Below are 27,967 nucleotides of genomic sequence, written 5' to 3' on the forward strand. Positions count from 1 at the left end.
ACATTTACCATTCATAATCGGTAAATCTGGTTTTACTGGAAAATCTTATGACTGACCGTAGTTCGCTCTTTTGAGCGATAATAATGAAAAAGACAAATATATATATACATATATATATATAAGATAAATGTAATAAATTTTAACAGTTTACTTGAAATTGCACAAAATATCTTTTATAGTCCTTAATTTCAAGTAAATCCACTACTATTTTAAGCATTAGTGAATTATTAACATGTATTACGTCACAAACAAATTGGAAAAAACAGACATTAGAAGTCAATCGATACATAATTATCGTATTCTGCTTAAATATAATTAAGGTTCTCAATAGCATCATCATTTGTTTTATTAAAGGACTTTTACTTACTAGACTTACTTCGCCTAGCAAAAGTTTTTCCCAGTTAACCTTTATTGTCACGATCTCCTTGCTTACAACTTAAATACAAAGTCAAAGTAAATTGATTATAGTTCGTTATGAGTGGAAACTTTACTGGTATACGTGCTAACTTTATGTCATAGTTTTTCCTGCTTTCCTCATAAAAAAAAAATAAACTCTATAATACTGATATATAATATATTTAAATGACCATTTATATTTTTGTCAACTCGCTTCAAAATATTTTGACGGTTAGTTCGTAATTATCTTGTAAGTAAGTATCTGTAAGTGGGACTCTCCGATACAAGACTGCATGTATGGTCACTTTAGCCATGCGCCACGGGCCATTCCCTAATAGCCATTAAACTCCGTGTCCAAGGACCCCGCACGGCTAGGTTAATAATCAACGACAACATAATCTTGTTATAAATAAAAGTATATATGTTACTGTTAAAGCTCCAACTAAGGTAAATCTTAAGATTTCCCAGTAAAACCTAAGATTTACCGACATGAGTTGGTAAATGTAAGTATTTATTATAAAGGGACAACTTTTTCGGACTTTCATAATTCCAACCTAACCAACCTGTATTGTCTAATGACAAAAAAGATGTGTACGTTGTATATAAAGACATTCCTCGTTATATTTAGTATCAGCATTGCACCCGCGCGAAGCCGGGGCGGGTCTCTAGTTCACTATAAAAATATTTCCATTTATTATTAAAATACAGCATCGCACGCGAAATAATTTACAATAAAATTTAAAGAAATTAAATATACGACATAAACTTGATTCACATCAAAAAATATTTTCATCCTTTAAACAATTTATCGTACGCAACATAACGCACATACTTAACGTATTAAGTTACAATGAACTGATAATTGCACTAAACTCCGATCAGCTGACGGCGTGGTATAATTTCGTAACCCGTGTTTTCGCAACGATTTCAATGTCCATATCAAAATTACGTGTTGAATTTATCAATCTTATTACAACAGCATAGAGTTGATAACAGAATTCAACTAACACTCAACTACATACTTGTGGAAGTAATCTTTTCACAGCACTCGTTTGACTCCGTGTGTACTTAGTAGTATTTAAGTGTCGACTATACTAAACTGACGTCGATATGGTTTTACTATTCGGTAATCGATAGTGATGAGCTAGAAGTTGTACTTCGCGTATTTCGTTATTAAAAATCATAATGTTACGTTTATTTTTTATATCGTTTTTGTTATTTATAAGTGACTTTGTTAATTGTGGTGTGTTTAAACGAGATTTGTATAAATTGGACATTGTTCATTATAACGATTTTCATGCAAGGTGAGAAAAATAATCTAGTGTTGATTGCAGCAGTTAATTCGCTATCAGTCATGGGTTCGTTCCTTAATTTAAAATTGATTCGTTAAATAGTTTTACGAGGATTTTTTAAAGTGTTATATATAATTAATCAGAATTATAATCATAAAATATGTTTTATAATACACATATTTTTAAGTATATAAATATAATGTCATTAATTTAATAGCAATTGCATGATAGAGTATGTTATATAAACAATTAGATGTCAACTGCTCCGCTTCCTTCTTTGGGGTGAAACTTCCTTGATACGTAATTTCATTAAATTTTCTGAACAGACAGAGTGACTTACGAATTTATAATATTAATATAGATAGTTGATTCGTACAAAATAGAAATAAAATATTGATATAATAAAGATGTCCTCCTGATCTAATTCGGCCACAGCCATTCTTAACGGCATTCAATGTCAACATCATCAGCTTAATTAGACAATCACAATCCAATGCTGGGCATAGAACTCTCCCAAAGTGTACCAAAACTTCCGATTATCCGTGTTTTAGTCGGGTCCCACCACCTCCTTCAGCACATCGGCTGGATTTAATGTTTTTTATTTTGTAATTTAATGGAGATCGATCGACCTCCCTGGCTGGCACAGCGCAAGGGATGTTGAAGTATGTGTGGATACACAGGAGTGCTTGCGTTCCTGTTATAATTCCCTCGACAAACACTTAATATCAGGAGCATAAACAACGTCTCTAAATGCTATTTGAGGCGCGAGAGTATATATCTATTCATTTTAAAATTCTTATTTTCGAGCTGCCATTGATATTTACTTGCCAAAAAACCAAATAACCTTTATTTGGGAGACCCAGGATTTGTAGGTTTTCTAACTGGCTTAGGGCTTTATTCCGGTTTGAAGGGTGAGTATGCCCATGTAACTACAGACACGAGAGTCATAACATCTTAGTTGCCAATGTTAGTGGCACATTGTGATAAAAGGAATTAGTTGACCGCTAATTCCTTTTATCGGTATAGAAACGGTGGCTCATTTACGAGTCCGCCTTCCATTATAACAAAAAGTAATAATAATATTGTGTATTGTCGAGTGTGTAAATAAAAATATCTCGCTCAGACTATGAATTTGTTTTATAAACTGAGCTAAAAGCGTTCCAAGTTTCATTACTACACTAAAATATGAACTAAATTTAAATTTGTTTAATATTGGTGCATTTAATTCTATCCTTAGTAACTTTATGAGTATTTCAGCAATTAAAATTAATGATTTTTTTAGTGATTCTCTGAAACTGATTTAGTCATACTTTTTGAACCAATTTTGATTAAATTTACCGTGTAACGAAGGGGCTGACATATATGCTGCCTATAAAGGTCCCTTAAAAATACTAGATAAAAAAAAAAAAAAGTATGGTTTATAGAGACTTCCGCAATAGGGTATTACTACTATGTTTGGAAAAGTACTTCAAAATGTTGATTTTCCTAGTAAAAAGCCACAAAATCATATACATACTTTGGCAAAATAAGCACGTTTTCTTGCCATACATTTAACAACATTTTAAACCTTTTTATTCACGCGAAAACGCTGTCATATTGGTGACGTCATACTGAAAAACAACAGTTGTGTATACACACTGGCTGGGCTGGAACATTTTCGTTTTATTGCGTTTCCTTTGCACATGAAAAGTTAACAGCTATATAAATAATTTGTGTGTTTTTTGAGATAATAATGAATTAAAATCACTATCGTTGAATGTATGTGCAAAGACTGGCATTAAAATTCCGGAATAGTTGTTTATCAAAGTGCCAGATGAATATGAAAGTTTTTGCCCATCTGACGACACACCAATGGCGGCTCGTGTTTTAGGTCACATGATATACAGACTAAAAATTACGACTTTTAATTATTTCAATATAATAAATTAATAATCCGCTTTTGTGACTAAAAATCAAAATATTGAAGTATAGTTATCCATATATTTAAATTTTTATAAAATTTCTAAATTTATTTTTCACTACCAAAAATTATCTGTTGTGATTTGCAAATGATGTACACAATACTTATGTAAGGTCCCCCAAAGTTATCGCCATTTGATGCTTTTAAAAATAAATGAAACATTAGCGGAAATTAACTGGCATAATTTTTCGCCTTAGTTTCGTAAATTAATTTACTTATAAAACGGAATTTTATAGGTTTTCGAAACAACATTGGCGTATCCACAAATTATTGAGTAAAAGTAGGAGACATTTTCTCGTTCAGTGTGATACACCACTACGGGTTTACATTATACATTCATAAAAAACTAAAAACTACACTCCTCCATTAATATATCTTTAAAATGAAAACAAAAACATTAACAACAATTGACAGAAAATCGATTACAACATTAGTTTATTTTGTCTAGAATGAAATAAAGAAACTAGGACTAGAAATGCGTGTTCAGTCCAAAGCGACGTCTATAGATATATTCGGAAATCTTGATTTCTTAAACAGTTAAAGTTATATAAACGGCAATTTCATTCCGTACATAATCTGGGATATCATTCGCAATTAGATATAGGCAGTATGGGTTAGTCTTAAGAGTATCATTTTGACCTACATCAGTTATCTTTTGCGTATCATAAAATTATTTATATTTTTGATAATCTTTGACTTAGTCTGCGTCAATTTTAAATATACATATATTACGTATCAAAACTTTGAAAGATCAAGCCAAGATCATTAATGTTTAAGTAGGTAATTAACTTATTAATAATTCATTAAGAACTGAGATGGGCCAGTGCTTAGAAAGCGTGTATCTTAACTGATCGAGGATTCTAACTCAGGCATGCACCAATGTAATTCGATGTGCTTAATTTGTGTCTGTAATTCGTCTCGTGCTCGAGGAAAGGAAAACATCGCGAGGAAACCTTGCATGATGCAGATGCATTTCCTGTCTTTAGGAAATTTGTACGCTTTTTTCTTGATAATCAGGTGTAAAAGTGATCAGGCTCTAACTATATCTAAAAGTACGTACTTAATTTGATTATCTTTAACGCGTGTCCCCGCTAGTTTCCGGCTATGCCACGAGACTCAGCCACGTGGCTTAACCTCGGGAAGGGACGTACTTTTAGAGAAACAACCTTGGCACTTTTGTGTATTTAAAATAAGTAACAGGCAAGTAATTAAAGCTATTAATAAAGATTTCATAATAAGATTGTTTGGAAATTATTGCTGTTACCAATAAGACCTTCTTTTTAATTATTATTTTTCTATTTCCTCATATTTTTATTAGTTATATGGTGCTGTAATTATATACTAGCTACTCGCACCGGCGATTTAAACATAAAAATATAGGAATTGTAAAAATAAAGAGACGGAGAAACAAATTTACTGTATTCGGACATTATGAGACATTATGTAGATGTCGCAGGCAAATAGTTTAATCAGCCATCCAATTAAACGCCTAGCCACGGTGCTGTTCAATCAGCGGCCTGAATTACAATTTACCTTCCGTTCTTAGAATAAGGACTCCCAAAAAATATTGATCTTGATAGTTTACTTCGGTAAGATTTGCCTGCTGCCACTAAACGGGTTGCAATTAAACTTGAATATTCGCTTTTAAAAGTATAAAACAAATTCTTTATGGGTCCGTCCTCGTGTCCTCGTCGATTCTTTAAATTTATTATAAAAATAATAATAATATATTCATACTCGAACGAAGGTAGCAAACAAAAAAAAAGTTAACATTCAAGTCTGTCGCCTTCTGTGGAATGTACATGCGATTAAGAATATTATGAATTTTTTTGTTAAAGCTTTGCACATTGGATGTGCATGCCACGTGATGGTCAATGGTCCACAGTGCCCACAGCGGTCGCGCTGTGAGAAAAATGAACCATTCCTTAACACTAAACCAATATGCCACTAACATTGGGAGCTAAAATGTAATGTCCCTTGTACCTACAGTTACACGAACTCACTGACTCTTTAAACCGGTAGAATATCTGATGATTAGGTAACAAACCGGTACAATAACTTAACCAGAAGTGCTTGCACAAAGCCCTTCCACTGAGCCGATCGTCGTGCAATTTAAAATACATGTAGTCTATGCCGAGTCGCAGGGATAACTAGTAGTACTTTGTGTTTAGTATATGAAAAATATTTTACGCATTTTGCATACGAAAAAAGTCCGTAGGTCAAAATGTAGTTACAAATGTTACACTAAGTCTGGTTAGATTATTCATTTTTGTATAGTGATTTAAAATTATACTTTCTTCCTAGTATTCTTCTTGTAAATTTAATCATATGAATGTTATCATGTGTAATTTCATTTGATTTTCAGAAGTTATCTGAGAGGCAAGGACTATTTCAATGATTTCACGCAACAATTGGTATATTAATTAAATATAATTATCTAATACTGATTTAAAAATCGAGCAATATTTACCAGAATTTATGACGCAGAGGGTTTTGAATATGAGATAGCAAATATAAGGTTTATACTCTGCAAAATGTAAAATATCTGTAAAGTTAATTATAAGACGTACACGTCGCCTTAGATCATATCGTACGATCTTCCTGTTCGATTCTTATATTATATTTATATATATGGTATTAAAATAGACGTCCGATATTATAAATCAAGTAAAAACATCGTAATAAAGTACTAGTTGTGCTTGATTTTGCTCGCGTTTCAGGTATTGGTTGTTATTAGGTATTAGAATGATTGCTATATCCTTTATTGTGGTTCAAGCGATCAAACCAAATTTAATAACATTCGTTTCTGTGGCTTGCCCGTGACAGACAGACATAGTTACTTTCGTATTTATAATATTAGTATAGATTTACGTAAAGATAATAATGAGAATTTCGAACTATGTAAAATTATTTATTAGACTACGTTTGAATGAATTATTTTCTCTCATCAAAATTGTTTACTTTTATCTACTAGCGACGCCTCGCAGTCTATCTCACGATGAACTTATTATTACGTTTAATTTACTCCGTGGTACCAATCACCCACTTATTAAATATTTTACCACCAAACAGTGATACTTAGTATTGTTGTGTTCTGGTTTGAAGTGTGAGTGAGCCAATGTTACTTCAGATACACGTGACATAACATCTTGATTTCTGAGGTTGGATATATGTAGAATGATGAATATTTACCTATTAAAATAACACTCATAATGAGAAGACTGCTTACTATGATTAGCTATCTGTATGATATTAAAAAAAAAAAAAAACAAGCCTTACAGTTGTATATGATGTTTAACATCTGATATCTTAATAATAAGCAACATTAACACATGTCTCGCAAAATGAGTTGGTACCATCTGACGACCAGCATTGGCACTGCGTACACGCTTTGGCCAAATCAAGTAGCGCTTGTTCTCTATATTTCTGTTACACACTTCCGTCCCTTTTCACGAAATCTCTCCATAGATTGCAGATACGCGAGAGGAATTATGTCAATAAAAAAAATACTGTTATAAATCAGATTGTACTCTATTATCATTAAACGTTTCTGCTCGGTTCAAACAATTGGTTAGAATTGGTTCAAAATTCATTTCCAAGATTGGCCCATTCTCACTATGGGTGAATTTTAGAGTAAATAAGTATGGAACGGAGTAATAAATAAACAAAGCATAAGCATATAAATCTGATGAAAAAATAATAAAATATTTATAAAAAAAATATATATATTTTTTTATTTCACACACGAAAACGTTAAAACAATTTAAATTTATAATAAAATACGACCTTACGACTACCTCCGTGGTCGAGTAGTGTGTACACCGGTTTTCATGGGTACGCCACTCCGAGGTCCCCCCCAGGTTCGATTCCCGGCCGAGTCGTTGTAGAAAAAATTCATTAGTTTTCTATGTTGTCTTGGGTCAGGGTGTTTGTAGTACCGTCGTTACTTCTGATTTTCCATAACACAAGTGCTTTAGCTACTTACATTGGGATCAGAGTAATGTATGTGATGTTGTCCAAATTTTTATTATTATTATTTATTTAATAAACCTTGTAAAATAAGATAAGGTCATCATTCGACTTCATACTATACTAGTTCCTTTAGTGTTCAGGTTGTTCGTCCGTGGAACATTCCTGTTGAAGTAGGACGTGCACAATCACTTGTTTCATTTAAAACAATCTTGAAGCAACTTTAATGCTGTTTGTTTTGCGAGAATTTAATTTAATTTTATATATAAATTATATATAATTATATACATACATATGTATATGCATGCCTATGTATCAAGTACTGTACATTATTTTATTTCAAATATATTATTACTTTACTGTAATGTATTTATATACTATGTTTATCTCTGCTATGTACACTCCTATCTCTTTTTATTTCTGTTTCTTTCCTCTATCTTAATGTTGCCTGGAAGTTATCGCTGTTAGCGATGAGGCCGCCTCTTTTGACTAAAGTATGTGTTTATTGTGTACTCCAATAAAGAGTTATTTGATTTGAGTGTAAAGTGTATATGGCGTGACGTCACACGTTGTTTTCATGTCACGCTGTGCACGCGCATCATTAAAATTTGCTCTTTTCATTTCCCATAACGTGCCAAAAGAAATAAAACTGCAAACTGTTGAATGAAACTCTCGTAAAAAACGCACTATATATTTTTCACTGTGGTTTAAATAATAATACAACGAAAAAAATATTGATAACCGTCCAGGGAAAACTCGGTTAACGGGCGTGCAGCGCCGGACAGGGTTTTTATAACAGTTATATTCATAAAGTCATATATGCCTATATATATGTATATATATTTGTATGTGTCTCGTCCTTATGGGTTTCCCTAAGGTATCTTATTTCTCTAGTTTTGTTTAGTCTCGGAACACTCGTATATCATGCCTATGTAATAAAATTGGAGTGTATCAAGGTCATATAGGCGATCGCGATCAAAATGGTACCCGATCTGTAAAACTAGTTCTAACCGGTTTAATCTAAACTAAAATAACATAAGAGTATTATTTGGACTAAAACAAACGATCATGTATCCGTAGTCTTATTTGGACTACATTGATAATCTCATCATCATTATTTGAATTCCTTATCATCCTATTATTTTAATTGTTCTTGTTCAACTTTGCTAATTAATTAAATCAAATCGTTTGTTAAAAAAATATCAATAAATAAGGCATATTATTCAACATAAGTTTGTATAAACGATAAAAAGGCGTGGAGCTTGTTGATTTTCAGCCAGGATATTTATCATTGTATTTAACTTTGTTTTTTTTTTAATGTTGGAAAAGAGAAGAGTAGACGGTAGAATCTACCTACGAACCGGTGGTATCTTCACGTTTAATAGAGATGTGTATAATCACGACGCAATAGTGCTTGTAAAAGCTTCGTGTATATTTTGATTGTGATTCAGTTATTTATATTAATTTCACACTTTTTAAAACTTAACAGAAACCACCTGATGTTTTCAATAAAATTAGGCCCATACCTCATAGTTTTGCATATGACCATCTACGCCTAATTGAAAAGTTCACCCTGTATATAAATACATTTTATGTACTTAATTTATAAAAAAAATATATTTCAGATTCGAAGAAACGACAGTATCTTACCCAGTATGCATATCGAACGATACATCATGCTTAGGAGGCTACGCGCGCTTGTACCATGAAATCAAAACACTGCTCAAGGAGAAACCTGACGCCCTGTTGTTGAATGCTGGCGACACATTTCAAGGAACCTATTGGTATACGTTGTTGAAATGGAATATAACGCAAAGATTCATAAACTTACTGCCAAATGATGCACACGTGAGTAAACCAAATCAAATTAAATCATTGTTAATTGCCATTTGGAAATTTGATAGTTTCAATTTTTTTTGTTGAAATTCTCTAGAAATATACGTGTATTTACATTCGTTTGTCCTTTATTTCGTTATATATTATTAAATATATAAAAGACGAAATATAAACACGAGCGCGCACACACAAACAAACACACATACACACACACACACACACACACACACACACACACACACACACACATACATGTAAATGTTAAATGTCAAGCATAATATGCATAATTGTGTATGCTCAACTAATACATTTTTATATGATAAATTTTTATCATTGACACAAAGAGAAAACTTAAAAAAAAATTAAGATCAGTTTTAATATTCGCGTGTTGATTGCAGAGCATTGATGGCATTGCTACTTACTATTATTTCAAAACTTTTTCCTTATGATGTTTTCCTTATTATCTAAAGAGCTGGTAAACACAAATTAGGCCTTGAAAACTGTAGAGATAATTTTCCAGGTTTTTACCTTCAATTAAAACAATATTAAATCAATTAATTTCTTTGATAAGGTCACTGGGTTGTTAACAAATTACGGTTAATAAATATATCAACAAAGAATGCCGCTAGGCATACAAATATATTTAATATTTGACAAGCACATTTATTATTTATTTAAATAAATAAACTTTGACAGATAATAAATTTGTGTTCTGATAATATTGGCCATTAACACTTTGGAGAGATAATTTAAGACAAAATAAATTATATTTACATACAAATGTACATAAGATATAAGTACGTACTAGTCAACTGCAATAAGATGCACTAGTGGATGCGAATAGATCGTTTGTCTTGGTAATGATTATACAGGGTTATTGGTAATTCGAGGTAGTGATAGGGGTGATTATTTGCGACAATTTTAACCCCCATATGCATAATGCAAAAGTTAACCATTTTTAAGTTATCACGTTCTTTAGATTATCGAAAAAATATTGAAATAATATCTTTTCTTGTTCAAGTGTGAGCGTTAACACAGGTACACTGTTTTTTCACGTTGTTTAATAATCTATTTTGTTGGTTATTTATTGTAAAACTTAACTCAGTATTTGTTAAAAGATAAGAGTAAAATTTACAATTATAAATTTTTTTAGACGATTGGCAATCACGAATTCGATGATGGAATAGTGGGCTTAGCACCGTACCTTAAGGCACTCCAAGCTCCAGTCGTCGTGGCCAACATCGATACAAGCCTTGAACCAGCATTGGACGGTTTATATAAACCGCATATAATATTAGAAAGAAATGGAAGAAAAATAGGAATATTCGGTTTAATAACACCAGAAACCAAGGTACAAAATATATACAAGAGAGAAAACTTAAACTAAGTCAATGACTATATAAGTGATTTTGCAATTTTCAGACATCATCGAATGCTGAAAATGTTATCTTTTTAGATCCAATAAAAACAGCACAAAAAGAAGCCAAGATACTAAAAGATCAAGGAGTAAATATTATAATTCTGTTATCTCACTGTGGACTTAATATTGACAAGTAAGTCATATTTTGATTTTATGAGAATTTGACATGCAAATTATTGATACTAAAATTAAATTGTCGGCTACGAAGCAATTTGATTCTATATACATAATTTAGTTTTATTTTACATTGTGTTATTTAACTACAGCGATGTATTTCATGCGTGTGACTAGCAAGCGATTTAAATGCAAAGAAAGTAGCTAGCTCCCATATTTTCTAATAAACCTGTCAAATCGCTGACTACGGTGCATAAGATTCTTTTGTTGGAATACTAGTAATATACATCGATAACTTTATTATCTATGGAATAAATCTGTTGGATTTTCCAATATCCGCTTAACATAGTCTTATAAAGATTCAGTGCATTTTCAGTCAAACGAATTTATGGATTTTGCTCCGATTCTGTTCATTACGTATAATGTTTTATTTTTATTTTTATTGCGATGATATATTGAAAGCAAAAGGTTTAATATTAGATACAGGTTGTCCAAACAATAACAACTTAGCAGACGAATGAGTTTGATAGAAATTGGGTTTACGGATGATTTGTTCTAGATCGACCTATTAGCGTCAAAATATCAACGTAATCTTTTCGTAGAATATATTTATTTAGTATTATTTTTAATTGTTTTTTTTTTTTAAAGTAAACGTGTATTTATGTTAAAAGGCAAATAGCATCGACGGTTGGAGAGAACATTGACATAATTGTAGGAGGTCACTCACATAGTCTTTTATGGAACGGGAAGTCGCCGAGTAATGAATATATTTCTGGACCATACCCTGTACTTGTGCGGACTGAATCAAATCCTCGGCATCAAGTAAGATTATACTCAAAACTGACATTTTCTCGTCGAGAACGTGTCGTGAATTGCTCATTGGCTCATATTTTCCATTTGATAATTTTAACTCATTTAATAATCGATTCCCGGTATTTGATTTCTTATTATTACTTTTAATTCGTATATTAATATATTATTAATTTTATATCAGGTTTTGATTGTGACAGCGGCATGTTTTACAAAGTATTTGGGTAACCTGACAGTTTATTTTGATAAGGAGGGCCACTTGAAGGATTTCGAGGGTGAACCGGTGTTTCTCAACAGATCTATTCCAGAAGGTTAGTTGCATGTTTAATTAATTGATGAAGTACAATATTATTTTAAACATTAATAACGCCGTTTCAAGTCTTATAACGAAAGAACGTCTTTCTTTCACAGTCAAACCACTGAACCAATTTTTTTTATAAGTATCGGCATTTTATAAACTCTTAATGATTTTAATTATATACGTAATAATATTTCTTTTGTTATTTGATAATTTACTATTAAAATCTAGACCCTGATATAAAAGCTCTACTCCAACCCTATACTGATGATCTTCATGAAATCGTAAACGAAGTAGTTGGTTTCGTTGATGATGAATTTCTTGCTGAAGATTGTGGATCGAAGGAGTGTGCTATCGGCGATTTTTTCGCGGACGCATTTTTGTATTCGGTAAGTATATCGGTTGAGTTTATTAAGGATTATTTTTTAATAGCTTTTCTTTGTGCTCACTTTTGGATAGTCAAAAAATTCAGGACATGGATAATTAAAAAAATAGGTAGAGGTGGAGAAACTGTATCTTCGCTTAATATAGGAGGAGACGATGAATCGTCTGAGTTGTTATCTTCGCTCATAGATATTGTTACTCTAATTAGTAAATAATACCTCTTACGACGTTAATATACCGTCAATCATTGGAATTACACTGGTCCATTCCGTTTTGTGACTGATCAGTAAACCAAATAAGTACAGTACATTTAGTAATGTATATAACATAAGCAGCCTGTAAATTTTCCACTGCTGGGCTAAGGCATCCTCTCCCTCTGAGGAGAAGGTTTGGAGCATATTCCACCACGCTGCTCCAATGCGGGTTGGTGGAATTCATATGTGGCAGAATTTCGTTGAAATTAGACACATGCAGGTTTCCTCACGATGCTTTCCTTCACCGTCGAGCACAAAATGAATTATAAACACAAATTAAGCACATGGAAATTCAGTGGTGCGTCATTCAGATGCACGCGTTCTAACCACTGGGCCATCTCGGCTTTTTTTATTGTAGGGTCTCGTCCAAGCTTGTCTAGGTAGGTAAGATCCATTCATCACTTATTCGATCACCAAACAGCAATACTTAGTATTGTTGTGTTCCGGCTTAGGGATTTAAGGGATATAAGTTCCCAAGGTGAGAAGCGCATTGGGGATTGAAGGAATAATTATACTCATTCCACATAACTCATAAACAATTATATGGTTGATCTTCATCAAGATAAGTACTGGCTATCCTAGCTAGGCTAATTAAATAACCTGTGTTAAGGATAAACAGTCCTCCCCCGAAAGGTGAAATTATTGAAATGTATTAGAAAAGGAATGGTTGATATTTGACACAGCACCAGTGTCTATGAGCAGTAGTGACCAGTTACCATCAGGCTGCCCATTTGTCCGCCCGTCTAAATATCGTATATAAAAAAAAACATCTACCCAAAAGTCAAAATAAATCACAATTCGATGAGACAAAAGAATACCGTGAGATGTATAAAAGATTGAGGAACATTTAATCAGCAATATAGTATGTCTTATTCATTTAATATTAACATTTATTATAAAGCATGTAAATTAATATATTTCAGACAAAGGAATTGAAAGTCTCAAACCTCACCCACGTATCATTCGTATTGCGTAATATGATTCGTGGATCAATTCCAAAAGGAGGTAACTACAACTGAAATCATATACTATAAAAACATGTAAAAATTAGACAAACATAGAATGAAATGAATGTATTTTTTAATGTATATATATGTCTTTTAATATATACACTTCACTGAATGTCTAAAAAATTTAGCCATTAATTGAACTGAATATTTTAAAATAACAAAATTCTATGAATTCAGAAATAACAAGAGGCGAAGTTATAAATGCATTACCGTTTACAAACACCGTGGTTACCTTTTCTTTGCTCGGAAAATATTTGATCGATGCCTTTAAAAATTGCATGAGCACGTCCTGGGTCGCTAAGCCCTTCCAAGGACCGTGGATGCCTCAAGTTTCGGGTAAGTACTTGGGTATAAAATTTTAATAGATAAAGTTAATTTCAATGGCAGGAGTAGTGCAAGAAAAATAAACTTAATTGACCTTGAATTGACTGAATGACATCTAATTAGGGATTCGTGAAAACATGTCGATATTGTTATCGAAACTTTGGAAGAATTTTGAATCGTCATATTACAGAATTGTATCAAACATAAAGCGACCACCGGTTCAGAATGTAAATTATATTAAGAAGAAACGGCAAGAAAGACTGTAGTTAATGTTCGTCAGTACATGAGTGATAAATTAAACATATATATAATATAGCAGAACTATTAGCAAATACTATGGAATATTTATAACCAAAGTTTCTACGAGTACATCAGTCCACCATTTACTTGTCCTGCCGTTGAAATGAACACATTCTTTTTTATAAGTTCAAAAGATATGTATATCTTTTTTGAAATTAGTGATTTGTCTTTTTAATGAAATAGATAATGTTTGATACGTAAATACCTAATATGCAATTATATATAAAAAGGAAACGTTATTAAACGCTTTATCGCTTGAATTATTTGTTTCGGAGAGAAGAAAAATAAACTTGTATTTATTAATATTAATTTGTCGAATGTCCGAGAACAAGTAATGACTTTTAAGTAATAAATCAGCGTTAAGAAATGTAGAAAAAGCTATGTTTGAAACAACAAATGGTAAAGTGAAATTTATTATATTTTTTTCAGGAATGCGCTTAAAATTAAACTTGACGAACGAGTTAACTGTTGAAGTATTAGTTAAAGAAGGTGAAGATTACGTGCCTTTAGAACCAGAAATGGAATATCAAGTAACAACAATGAGCTTTATTAGCAAAGGCGGAAACGGTTTTGGTGTAAGTATAATTGAAAAATATCACAGCAATGTGATTCGTGATCAGTTAGTCATACAAAGAGACAAGTAGAGGCCCAGTCATACAAGAGTGCTTATTGCTTAGTTCGTCTTTTTCAAGCAGAAATCAATCAATCAAAACATACTTTATTCAAGTAGGCTTTTACAAGCACTTTTGAATGGTCATTTAACAAACTATATTAACTAAAGCTACCACCGCAAATGTAGATTCTACCGAGAAGAACCGGCAAGAAACTAAGTAGTTACTCTTTTTCAACACGTAAAAATACAATTATATATTATAAAAAATCATTGGGTTTATTTTTATATAATATAGGTCATAATTGCAGACTGTTGTAAATGTTAATAATATATTTAATTTTGAAAATGTTCAAGTAGTTTATGCTTTCATTATTAAGACACATCAAATAGAATTGATTGTACTCGTACGCGAAGTCTTCAAACAGTTCGACAGTTTCCAACAATAAGGGTTAACAATCCATAAAATTTCTAGTCATATTTGCTCAAAACAACACACTTGTCATCTTTTAATAGTAATAATATCGAGGGTAATTAGGTTCGTAATGGTATGTTTGACTCTAAAACATTTTATGGTAGATTGAGATTAGTTGTCTTTAAGCTATTTTAAGTAAGATAATTACTATTTATTTTAATGATTAAGGATATTTGGTGGTAGGGCATTGCGTGAGCCCGTGGTAGGTATCACTCATCATATAATCTACCACCAAGCAGCAATACTTGGTATTATTGTGTTCTGGTTTACAGTTCCGGTTACAGGCACAAGGGATATAACATCTCTGTTTCCATAGTAGGTTGCGCATTAGCGTTGTAAGGAATGGTGATTATTTTTAATGTCCATGGTCAGTGGTAAGTGTTACCATCAATTTAATAGCCCGATTACGTACGCAATACAAAAAAGGATAAAAAATGTCAAGTGTACAATTTAATTTATATCTAATAAGCCGTCAACTTGAGATTAAATATTATTATATAAAATATAATTATTTATTCCAGATGTTAAGTAAATATGGAAAGAACATGACTTCAATTGGCAAAGATAGCGATGTCTTAGAAAACTATATAAAGAAAGTTACACCGATCACACCGACTTTGGATAATAGACTTATTGTAATAAATTAATATTTTGATTATTTTGTATTTTATTTACTAATTCATTAGTTACTAGATGCGCCGCGCGGTTTCGATCGTGTTAAGCATTTGTGTTCCACGGCTGACGGCCGAGCCGAGATGGCCCAGTGGTTAGAACGCGTGCATCTTAACCGATGATTTCGGGTTCAAACCCAGGCAGGCACCACTGAATTTTCATGTGCTTAATTTGTGTTTATAATTCATCTCGTGCTCGGCGGTGAAGGAAAACATCGTGAGGAAACCTGCATGTGTCTAATTTCAACGAAATTCTGCCACATGTGTATTCCGCCAACCCGCATTGGAGCAGCGTGGTGGAATATGCTCCAAACCTTCTCCTCAAAGGGAGAGGAGGTCTTTATCCCAGCAGTGGGACATTTACGGGCTGCTAATGCTAAAAAAAAAATGCTGACGGCCATAATGTGCTGTAATCTTCCTCAGGAATTGGACTTTGAAATTCATAACAGAGACCTTACGTCCACTTAACATTCGATAGGCAGGCGTATGTACTCATTAAATACATACCGTTTTTAGTCGTTTACTAAGACTAACATGAAGGCAGTTCCAAATAAAATTAAAAACAGAAGAACCGAACCAGATTGAGCCTGGGATCTTTTGACCAACGAAACTATTATAAGCTTATTTACACTGAAAGACATATTTGAAATAAGTATATTATATTTTTATATATTTTTAAAGTAACAGCCTGTAAGTATCCCACAGCTGGGCTAAGCTCATTCTGCTTCCATACAGATTGGTCGATAGATATGTACATGGGGCAGATTTTTATTCGCCACATATAGGAAACTCACGATGTTTTCCTTCATCGAACACGAGATTAATTATAAAAATAAATTACGCAATATACTAAAGGAACCATCGGTTAAGATTCACGTCTTCTATCCACTGGGCCATAACGGCTTATGTATTATTTGTTTCATTTTGATAAGGAACTGTTCCTTAAGTAACAGTGTGTTTTCATTTGGGACCCGTATCTTATCCTGACGTGGGTCGTACAATCACGACAAAGAGTAAAAGTTTTGCTGAGAAAAAGACATGTTTTGATGAAAATTTAATGTAACGGAGTAAGAGGTACAAAACTTTGGTGACAGACAAATGTAATTTTAAAGGAATTGAAAGAAATATTGCTTAAAAAAGGGAGGACTTGGATCAGGCATTCTACCGCCAAAGAGCAATACAGAGTATCGGTGTTAGTGACAGTGTAAGTGTAACCCGTCAAGGTTATTATTTCTTACGGTGCGAATGTCTATGGGCGGTGATGACAATTTACCATCAGGTGGCACAGTTGCACGTCCGCGTATCATCATCATAAAAAAGGAATACTTTTTTATAATCTATAGAGAAATATAACACTTTAGTACTTTTATCTTTTTCTACCTCTATTTATTATTTTATTAAATTTTACAACATCCATGGGCTCACAGTTATTTGTGCCTTTTTTTACATTTCACTTTTATACATTTTGGCGTTTTGTATTTTATATTTTTACTGAACATCAGCAGATGACGCTGGACTTCAAGGTTGTCGTCTTTTTGGAAGACATGGCCCACACTAAATATAAATAAATAAATATTAGACAATATCACATAAATTACTCTGATCTCAATGTAAGTAGCTAAAGCACTTGTGTTATGGAAAATCAGAAGTGACGACGGTACCACATACATCCAGACCCAAGACAACATAGAAAACTAATGAACTTTTTCTACATCGACAAGGTCGGGAATCGAACCCGCGACCTCGGAGTGGCGCACCCATGAAAACCGGTCTACACCACCACTATTCGACAATGGAGGTCGTTGAATTATTTTGTAATAAATAGGGATACTGTTATATATACATACATTTGGTCCTTTTAGTAATCCATTTAATACTTACTATTAAAAGCTTTACTGCAATCCAGCGGGCCCTGCTTCGCGCTCGATCAGAGAGAATACAGCCTCGGCGACTCTGATGTCGCGTTTATGTGTAGTTGTCTTGAGGCTGTGCTCTCTGATGATTTTTTTGAAGCTACCCTTATTAACTTATGTTCCAATTATATCATTGGTCTAGTGACTAGTTTTTGAGACTGCAGACTACCTGAATTTGACTTAAAATCCTGTGTCAGGCTAAAAAGCTCCTTGAGTTTTTTTCTTAAGACATTTTCAGTGGCAGCTCGGAGTTCAGTAGTAGGCAGTACCGGACACCTTACCATCATACTCCCGTGCCTCGAATAACACGTAAACGTGTTGTGCTCGCATCAGAACTTTATCCATAACATAACATGAACGAATTTAATGAAAATTGGGCAGTTTTGTTTCATAGCAATTTTCATTCCAATATTTAAAAAGAGAACTTTTCTCCAAATTCTTCAACTACAAAACATATAACAACTGATAATCAGCCAGTATCTCGTTCCTAATTAGTAAGAACTTTTTAACAATAAGTAATCATATATTATATAACACAAGAGCCGAGATGGCAGTGGTTAGAACGCGTGCATCTTAACCGATGATTTCGGGTTCAAACCCAGGCAGGCACCACTGAAATTTCATGTGCTTAATTTGTGTTTATAATTCATCTCGTGCTCGGCGGTGAAGGAAAACATCGTGAGGAAACCTGCATGTGTCTAATTTCAACGAAATTCTGCCACATGTGTATACCGCCAACCCGCATTGGAGCAGCGTGGTGGAATATGCTCAAACCTTCTCCTCAAAGGGAGATGAGGCCTTTATCCCAGCAGTGGGACATTTACGGGCTGCTAATGTAATGTAATGTAATAGCACAATGTATCGTTTATACTCAGTGTAAAGTTTGTATCGGAATATCAAGAGTTGAGGATCAAATTTTATTCCATAGAGATTTAACGATTATCGAAACAAAGTTGAGGCAAAGTCAAACAGCTTACTTTTAAAAGTTTAAAGCGATATTAATTTAAACACTTTCTCTCTTTTTCCCATTATTGATTTGACATTCAAGAGATAAAGATAGAGCATTGTTTAACTAATACCCTCCTAAGCAGGCTGTTTTTTTCTTAAACTGATATAATTATTCTATTTTTTTTTTTAAACTTCAGGACCTAATTAAAATTATATATGATATTTTGTAGTATATTTTTGTTATGTTATAGGTAGGCGGACCAGCTAATGGGCCACCTGATGTTAAGTGGTCACCACCGCGTGTAGAAATATCAACCAATCCTTCCATAGCCAATGCACCACCAACCTTGGGAACTAAGATGTTATGTCCAATGTGCCTGTAATTACACTGGCTACTCACCTTTCAAACCGGAACAAAACAATAATAAGTATTGCTGTTTGGTGGCAGAATACCAGTGGGTGGTACCTACCCAGACGTGCTTGCACAGAACCTTAACCGAGTAAAGTGTTAAATCTTTCAGCAAATTAGCAAAAGAATATTTATTTGCCTTTTAAAATTAAACACGGCGGGTCTGAATGACTGTATGAATGAATTTATAGCCAGTGTCAGTCAGGACGATTAAAGGTTTGTAAAGAGCAATACACGGGGTATCGCGGATGCGTTTTATCGACACCATCTCGACGCCTCTCCAATCCATGCCGAGGATGGCTATACTGTGTGGTTTTAGTGGTGAGAATCCCACATAACCCGGTTTTCCCCCCTTGGAATCCGGACATGCTTCTGAAGGTTTTCACTACGTTAAAAAAAAAGGTTTGTATACCAACACCAATACCATATTATTAGAGCCGAGATGGCCCAGTGGTTAGAACGCGTGCATCTTAACCGATGATTTCGGGTTCAAACCCAGGCAGGCACCACTGAAATTTCATGTGCTTAATTTGTGTTTATAATTCATCTCGTGCTCGGCGGTGAAGGAAAACATCGTGAGGAAACCTGCATGTGTCTAATTTCAACGAAATTCTGCCACATGTGTATTCCGCCAACCCGCATTGGAGCAGCGTGGTGGAATATGCTCCAAACCTTCTCCTCAAAGGGAGAGGAGGCCTTTATCCCAGCAGTGGGACATTTACGGGCTGCTTATGTATACCATATTATACATTCAAATCTGTTCGGGCATTCAAAAGTTATGTAGTTAGTTATGAAATAAAAAAAAAAAACATACAAACATTAATACTGAAAACAATCCTCCATTTTTTTTGTTTTCATTTTTAAAAAATATTTTTACTCTTCCACCGAAAAATCTATCATTCAAAATTTAAATATAAAATATTGGAGATTTTTATCACAATTTTGTTCTGTAGAACTAGCAACCTACTGTGGGTTCGCTCGGGAGCATTTTATTAATAAAGAAAATTTATACCCATAGCACACAGGTATACGGCACACAGCTTTCTACCAGTGAAAAATTTTAGAATTTGAACATTAGTTCTAGAGATTATTCGTAAGGATATACTAACAAACGAAATTTACTTCTTCATAATATTAGTAAAGACTTTTAAGTATAAATGTGTCATTCACAACATAAATCGTTTCCGGACATTTAATGGAAATCGGTACGACGTACGGCATTCACAAATAACTAGTGTAGCTAAAAAATACTCTTCGTGATTCGGTCAGGCAGTTTTAAAGCTCGGTTATCTCTGAATATCTTTTCCCAGAATCTTTTTTGGACATTTAAAAGTTTAGCGGTTTTGTTGAACATCGCTTGCTGTAAATAAACATGTCTTCCGGTAGTGTTTCGGACTGGTGTTTTAGTAGCTCTTAACCGAATTAAAAAAAAAGGAAGAGTCTGCATCTATTTTATTTATTTATTTATTCATACGCACACATACAGAATACAATCAGAAAATACATTTAAAATTACGGACTTAAGTAAGCTAGATTATAAACATATATATTCATCAATGGATGATCATACTTATAACCTATTCCAATGAAAGTAGGAAAAAAGATAAACAAACCTTAGATTTTCGTATTTCTGGCGATTTGCTAATAACTCAGCTATATTGTGCTACTAAGAGTTTATGATTAATATATCGTCATTGATTATACAACTTTATTACACTTAACTACTTATTTCCAAATTTAATTTTACTTCCAAAATTCCGATAACAGTTTCGTCGACGTTCAAAAAGCGCCATTTTTTCGCATATCCATAGTAAATATAATAAGTTATCAATGAAGCTCTAATAATTTCTCGTCGATTTGCTGGCAAATGCTGTTTATTTGGCTTTTCTCCTCTTATGATTGGAATAGAGTACAAGTAAGTATACGGATTGTTCATAAAGATAGAATAAATACAGTCAAGTACTTTTTATATAATAATCAAAAACGTTTAAATTATTAGTTGCGGGGATAAATTATCTGTCAAGTTAGAGAGATAAGTCAAAGATACTTGTATTTATTAATATTTGTAGAATGTTCGAGAAAAAATAATGGCTTTTAAGAATTAATCAGTTCGAGGAAAAGTAGAAAGAGCTTTTCGAAACGGCAAAACTGAAATTTATAATGACCTTTTTCAGGAATGCGCTTGACATTAAATTCGACCAACGAGTTAAGTGTTAATGAGTTAAAATTTAATAAATTACAAAATAAATTAAAATAATTTAATATAAAAAAATTAATTCACCTGATTCAGTAGCACTCCAAAGTGTTCGCGTTTTAGTTTCATATGTATTGGACAATGTCAAAATGTTTATTTAAAGATAAGTATTCGTCTCATATTCCAATTTTTAAAGTTTACGTTGAAAGTCAAAGTCAAAAATCTTTATTCAATATAGAAGTGTTTACACTTGCTTATTGATTGTCAAAAATCTACCACCGGTTCGGAATCTAGCACCTCGGACCTGAGAAGAACCGGCGAAAGAAACTCAGCGGGAAACGCTGAGACCTTGGAGTAGTAGTTCAAAAAGCTCCATTAAAAGTATAACATCTTGCCGTATCGCTTCCAATGCTGACAGGATCGAAGCCATTTCACGCGATCATGATTTGTACAGTAATTCTTTGTTTATTTTTTTTGGATATAATTAAGGTCTTAATGTAAATTTCCCACTGCTGGCCTAAAGCCTCCTCTTCCTTTGAGGATGTGGCAGAATTTCCCCTTTAGTTAATCCCCTCCCTCATACGCGGTCGGAACCTAGTAGAATATATTTTGATCACTAGTAGTAATACTATAAATTGTTGTAGTATGCGAGAAGAATTCGATTCATATCGTTATGATGCGGACACAAGAAATGCAGTCGCTGAACGAGAGACCGAATTGCAACTTAAAATTCCATTATAAAATAACCTAAATGAAATCAAAAATTTAACCAATAATAACCCTTAAGGCTTATACATTTAGTATTAAAATGATAATTTAGAAATAATGCAAATTCCTTTATCTGAATAATTCTACGTATAATTTTATGTTGAAGGTAAAACGTTCGAAATTCTCTAGTGTCATCTAAAATCAAATTTCGTCGTTTAATAATTAATTTTAATGTATGGAAATGAGCTCGGACCGTTTTGCGATAATTAGAAAGTACCACCTGTCGCGCGGTTTGGCTCACCGTTTTAAATTCAAAATTAAATTTATATATTTAACGATATTATAAAGTAAATCATTATTTTCGTACTTAAGTGATTGTTATTTAAATAAATAATTTACAATCTATCATACGTTCAAGCTTAAGTTAACGAGTAGCGTTAACTAAGGCCTCCTCTCCCTTTGAGGAGAAGGTCAGGAGCGTATTCCACCACGCTGATCCAATGCTGGTTGGTGGATTGGTCCAACGCAGTCAGCCAGTTAGTAAAAAAAATCACGATGTCCGGTTGTAAGGTGAACGGCAATGAGTAACAAACAAAAAATTAAAAAGTCGCTTTCTCATTTATAATAATATAATTTGAATATACTAAATCAGGGTCTATCAGTAGGATTTAAGAATATTTTTGATAGACCATGTATTGTGAAAGATTATATTACTAGTATTATACACGAGTAGCAGGATATATTAAAAAAAATAAACAAAACGCTGCTAATCTATCTCTTATAATTTTACACTTCCTAAAACCAACATAACCGTGTAATTAATTAGAACAATTATTACGAATTACGAAACTAGTATAATTTAATGATAAAATAAAAAGGAACACGAATATTACAAAAGCGACTATCTAACGAAACCGCTCGCAAAGGCCCGCACTAAAGTGACTGAGAGGATATTGTGATCCCTCTAACGTAGCTTCTATACCTATACCCGAGATTGTCATTAACAGCGTGTAAATTTCCCACTGTTGGGCTAAGGCCTCCTCTCCTTTTGAGGAGAAGGCTTGGAGAATGTTCCAGCACGCTGCTCCACTGCGAGTTAGTGGATAAACATGTGGCAGAATTTCGTTGAAATTAGACACATAGAGGTTTTCTCACGATTTTTTCCTTCACCGCGGAGCACGAGATGAATTATAAACACAAATTAAGCATGAAAATTCAGTGGTGCTTGCCTGGTCTTGAACCCGCAATCATCGGTTAAGATGCACGCGTTCTAACCACTGGGCCGTCTCAATCCTTGACAAATTATTGAAGGGTAGGAAATGCTGGCTATGTTTTATTTCTTATCTAAGAATATATTGTACTAAATCACGCAACGACAAAGGGTTTTTAACGTGAAACGCGAGTGCCGCCACGTGCATATCTTTCAATAGTTATACATAAAAGTAATTAAAGGAAATGCCAGTTCCATTGCTGGGTAAGGTTTTCTTTACTTTTGAAGAGGTTTTGTAGTTTATTCCACAACGCTTCTCTTAGGTAGGTAGATAAATTCACATGGTTGGCAGATTTTCATAATAATAATACTATATCTATATATATAAAAATGAATTGCTGTTCGTTAGTCTCGCTAAAACTCGAGACCTGCTGGACCGATTTGGCTAATTTTGGTCTTGAATTATTTGTGGAAGTCCAAGGAAGGTCTAGAAGGTGAGTAAGTATGATAATTATGCTAGGAATTTAATAAAAACAACTTTCTTTTCCCTTAGAAATAGGGATGGTCGATTATCATTGATTTTCGATGATCATCGATTTTAGACAATAAAACATAGATGATTTAAAATTGATTTTGGTTTATTTAAAACATGATTACATCTATTTCTCAAATTTAATAATTTTTTCCCTTTAGGACGACGCAAAGTTTACAAAAAAACACTGTTGTCATCAATTAACATCGATGTTTAGTGCTCAATAAACATTGAGTATCAATGCTCGGTATCGATGTCATTATCGACGCCATAATCATATTTTTGCAACATGGTAACCAACAAACCAACCAACAAATAGAACGAACCTTTATTGTCGATTGATTCCTCTTATGACAAAGAGTCCTTTCTGAATCCTTCTATCCCCCTATATATTATTATACTCTTTGCTTCTATCTTTGTGAGTGACGGTTACTACTACTTGCGCGAGAACTTTTTTTTACTTCAGTGATCCTTTGCGATGTGCTCTTTTTTTAACCTTTGTGATAATGACACTTTACCGCAAAGTGGGCGAGAATTTTTCTTACTTTGTTTACGATGCTGAGGAGAACATGAGCTGACTTAGGTCGTCGCAGTCAATCAAATATGCGAAGAGCTACTTCACGCGTTAGCCGTTCTAATGACCAGAAACAGATCGAGAAAATAGTCGTATAAAATTAAATGTTAGTAACATAATGAAATTGAGAGATCTCGCAGACTCAGTGCTCCTGTGATTCTGAAACGATCCTGCATTCCACTGTGATCCAGCAATAGATTATTGTGCCGACAAATCGGTAAAAATTGGGGAAATGACAATAATTGGTAAATATTGTAATATATGTATTAGAAATAATTATATACAAATCTTTAAAAATTACCAATACAAGGACAAGTTTATCACTTTTTGAGGGCGCTATTACCACTACCAGATGCAGATCATTTATTTTTATAAATTTATTTTATGGGCAATTCAGATGCGGAAGGTGGTAAGCGTTGTGCTCACAATCCAACAGTGAAGAGAACCATTGTCCATGAATTACAATATTTTCTTCATCGGAACAGTAATTTAGTAAACATGTTCAAAATAGCATTGGATCGAATGCCATCCGAAAGCCATAATATTGTCGTTCCAGCTGACAAAACACTTGCTGATGAGCCGATGCCGATGAGGCCGATGACACACAAGGAGGTTTAATTCGCTCAACATTGACGAAGTGGATGATGTCATTGTAGGAGAAAATTTACAATCTAGAGATATTGTGCTTCATCGTCGGAATAATGATTTGAAACATGTATCTGAAACACACAGGACTTATGATGTGTTACAATCTACTTTGATCGTCTGGCAGGGGGAACATGGATACCATTAAAATATAAAAATGGTTACACAAGTAACAGGCGCTAATGCCAAACAGGTGCCCACAAAAAGTTTGCTATGAATTTCTATTCATAAAGACTCATGATCCGTGAAGGTGAAGTAAATCTTATTATTATCATTTTCTAAGGTGCTTTTCCATCAGTTTGCAGTTGACATGCATATCAAAATTGAGACTGAACGATTGACAAACATCCGTTTGAACCAAAGACAGCTTCGATCAGAAAAATACATTAATTATAAATGCTATGAAACAGTTGACCCAAAATTGCATGCAGAGTTTTCAACTGTATGGTCGACGGCAAGTGTTCCAAGTGATTCCCAAGAGACCTGATTGCTGAAACCATCACGGGAAATGATGGATACTCATTGTATCGTCGGCGATCAGTTGCGGACAATGGTCGATTGGTAGTTGTGAGGGTAAAAGGACAAAATGTTGATGTAGACAATCGTTGGATTGTGCCATACTTGCCAATATTGTCCAAAGCTTTTGAAACTCACATTAATGTAGAACATTGTAACTGTGTGAAGTCTAAAGGACATATGTAATGTTAGCAAAGGTAGCGATATGGCCGTCTTCGCTACATCCGGTGCAAATTATGAAGTATCACAGTACCAGATGGGTCGCTATGTAGGTAGCAACGAAGCAATTTGGCGTATCTTTTCATTTGTGATCCATGAAAGACAAATACAGTAGACCAAAAATAAAATATTTATCGATTATGGCAGTACGAAGTCTGCCGGGTCAGCTAGTGTGAAATAAAAAATTAAACACTGAAATAAAATATACTTATTCAAAGTAATTCCGAAACAGTACAATGTGGGATTAAGGCGACTTATAATTCGCACTTACAGTACTTTAACTAAGGCAATTACACTAATGTTAAATACATGTAAATTATTTCTCAGGCGTGACAGGAATCGCTAATGATGTTTTTAAGAAGTGGAGCTTAAGTAATCAGGTACTACTGAACTACGTCGTGGGTTTCGTTTATACTGCTTCAGATCACGAGAATCTGGGACCCTGGTCAGGTCAGAAAATAGTTATATTCTGGGTATAATTACCCAGAATATAATTATTTTCTGCTTATACTGCTTCAGATCCCGAGAATCTGTGACCTTGGTCAGGTCAGAAAATAGTTATATTCTGGGTATAATTACCCAGAATATAATTATTTTCTGCTTATACTGCTTCAGATCCCGAGAATCTGTGACCTTGGTCAGGTCAGAAAATAGTTATATTCTGGGTATAATTACCCAGAATATAATTATTTTCTGCTTATACTGCTTCAGATCCCGAGAATCTGTGACCCTGGTCAGGTCAGAAAATAGTTATATTCTGGGTATTATGTCCAAAATTCTCAGTAACAAGTCGAAATTTGGAAATTATGCTTACTTCCGTACTTCGAAAAGCATTCTCTATCCCATGTCTAAAATGTCAGGTCCTATTGGTTGTTGTTTTATAGGATCATAATGTAGGAGAAAATGATGAACACGTATTTGCGTACACACTGTTTCTACACCAACTAACGGATTTTGATAAGGTTTTCATCAATAGAAAGGCGATAAATTAGAACGTTTTGCATATAGTTAGTTCTACAATAGAATGTGTCTGTCTTTTAATGTACACTCATTCAACTATATTTATTTACTTGAAATTAACAAAAAATTAAAGGATATATGATGCAAGTCCGTTTTCTCAGATTCTTTTTTGTTCCTCATTCAGATAAATATGTTAGTTATATTGGGAATTTAATATTGTTGAAAAATGTTTTTTACGGTATTACATTCGAATGAATTTTAAAAGATAACCCTTTCGAAATTACGTGTAGCATATAATATTTCAATGCTCAATGGTAATACTATATAAGGTATAACTATAACAATAAAATTTGACATCATTTTAGCATTAGCAGCCCGTAAATGTCCCACTGCTGGGATAAAGGCCTCCTCTCCCTTTGAGGTATGGAGCATATTCCACCACGCTGCTCCAATGCGGGTTGGCGGAATACACATGTGGCAGAATTACGTTGAAATTAGACACATGCACGTTTCCTCACGATGTTTTCCTTCACCGCCGAGCACGAGATGAATTATAAACACAAATTAAGCACATGAAATTTCAGTGGTGCCTGCCTGGGTTTGAACCCGAAATCATCGGTTAAGATGCACGCGTTCTAACCACTGGGCCATCTCGGCTCAAATTTGACATCAGTGGTTAAAATTACTGAAATTTGTGCCGTGGATGACTTTCGTTTTATGATTCACAATTCCCTTGAATTTCTCATTTATGACATTTATACTAATATTATAAATGCGAAAGTAATTCTTGTCTTTTATCTCATCTTCTCTTAGATGATATTTTATATGGTGATAGTTTCAGTCCCGGTGAATGACATATCTACTTTTATGAATCATTCCTCGAGGGGTTAAAATGGGGGCTGACGAATTCTGTGCTATAGGTAAAGTTTTATAAGCTACGCGCGTGTAAATTTATAAACTAATAAATTATTAATGTTGTAAAATAAATAAAGGTACATAATATTTAATTTCTTTTT

General features: G+C 33.5%; 1 protein-coding gene across 1 annotated transcript; it reads left to right on the forward strand.

Moving 5' to 3' along the window:
• Nucleotides 1-1,451: 1,451 nt before the first annotated feature.
• On the forward strand, nucleotides 1,452-16,110 carry LOC125071907 (apyrase-like). The gene is made up of 11 exons (XM_047682334.1): nucleotides 1,452-1,700; nucleotides 9,243-9,465; nucleotides 10,607-10,804; nucleotides 10,876-11,006; nucleotides 11,659-11,809; nucleotides 11,982-12,108; nucleotides 12,327-12,484; nucleotides 13,657-13,738; nucleotides 13,921-14,079; nucleotides 14,797-14,942; nucleotides 15,974-16,110. Exons 1-11 carry the CDS (start codon nucleotides 1,582-1,584, stop codon nucleotides 16,097-16,099), a joined length of 1,620 nt encoding a protein of 539 aa, XP_047538290.1. The 5' UTR covers nucleotides 1,452-1,581; the 3' UTR covers nucleotides 16,100-16,110.
• The last annotated feature ends 11,857 nt before the right edge of the window (nucleotides 16,111-27,967 follow it).

The sequence above is a fragment of the Vanessa atalanta genome, chromosome 20, assembly GCF_905147765.1.
Source record: "Vanessa atalanta chromosome 20, ilVanAtal1.2, whole genome shotgun sequence".
NCBI lineage: Eukaryota > Metazoa > Arthropoda > Insecta > Lepidoptera > Nymphalidae > Vanessa > Vanessa atalanta.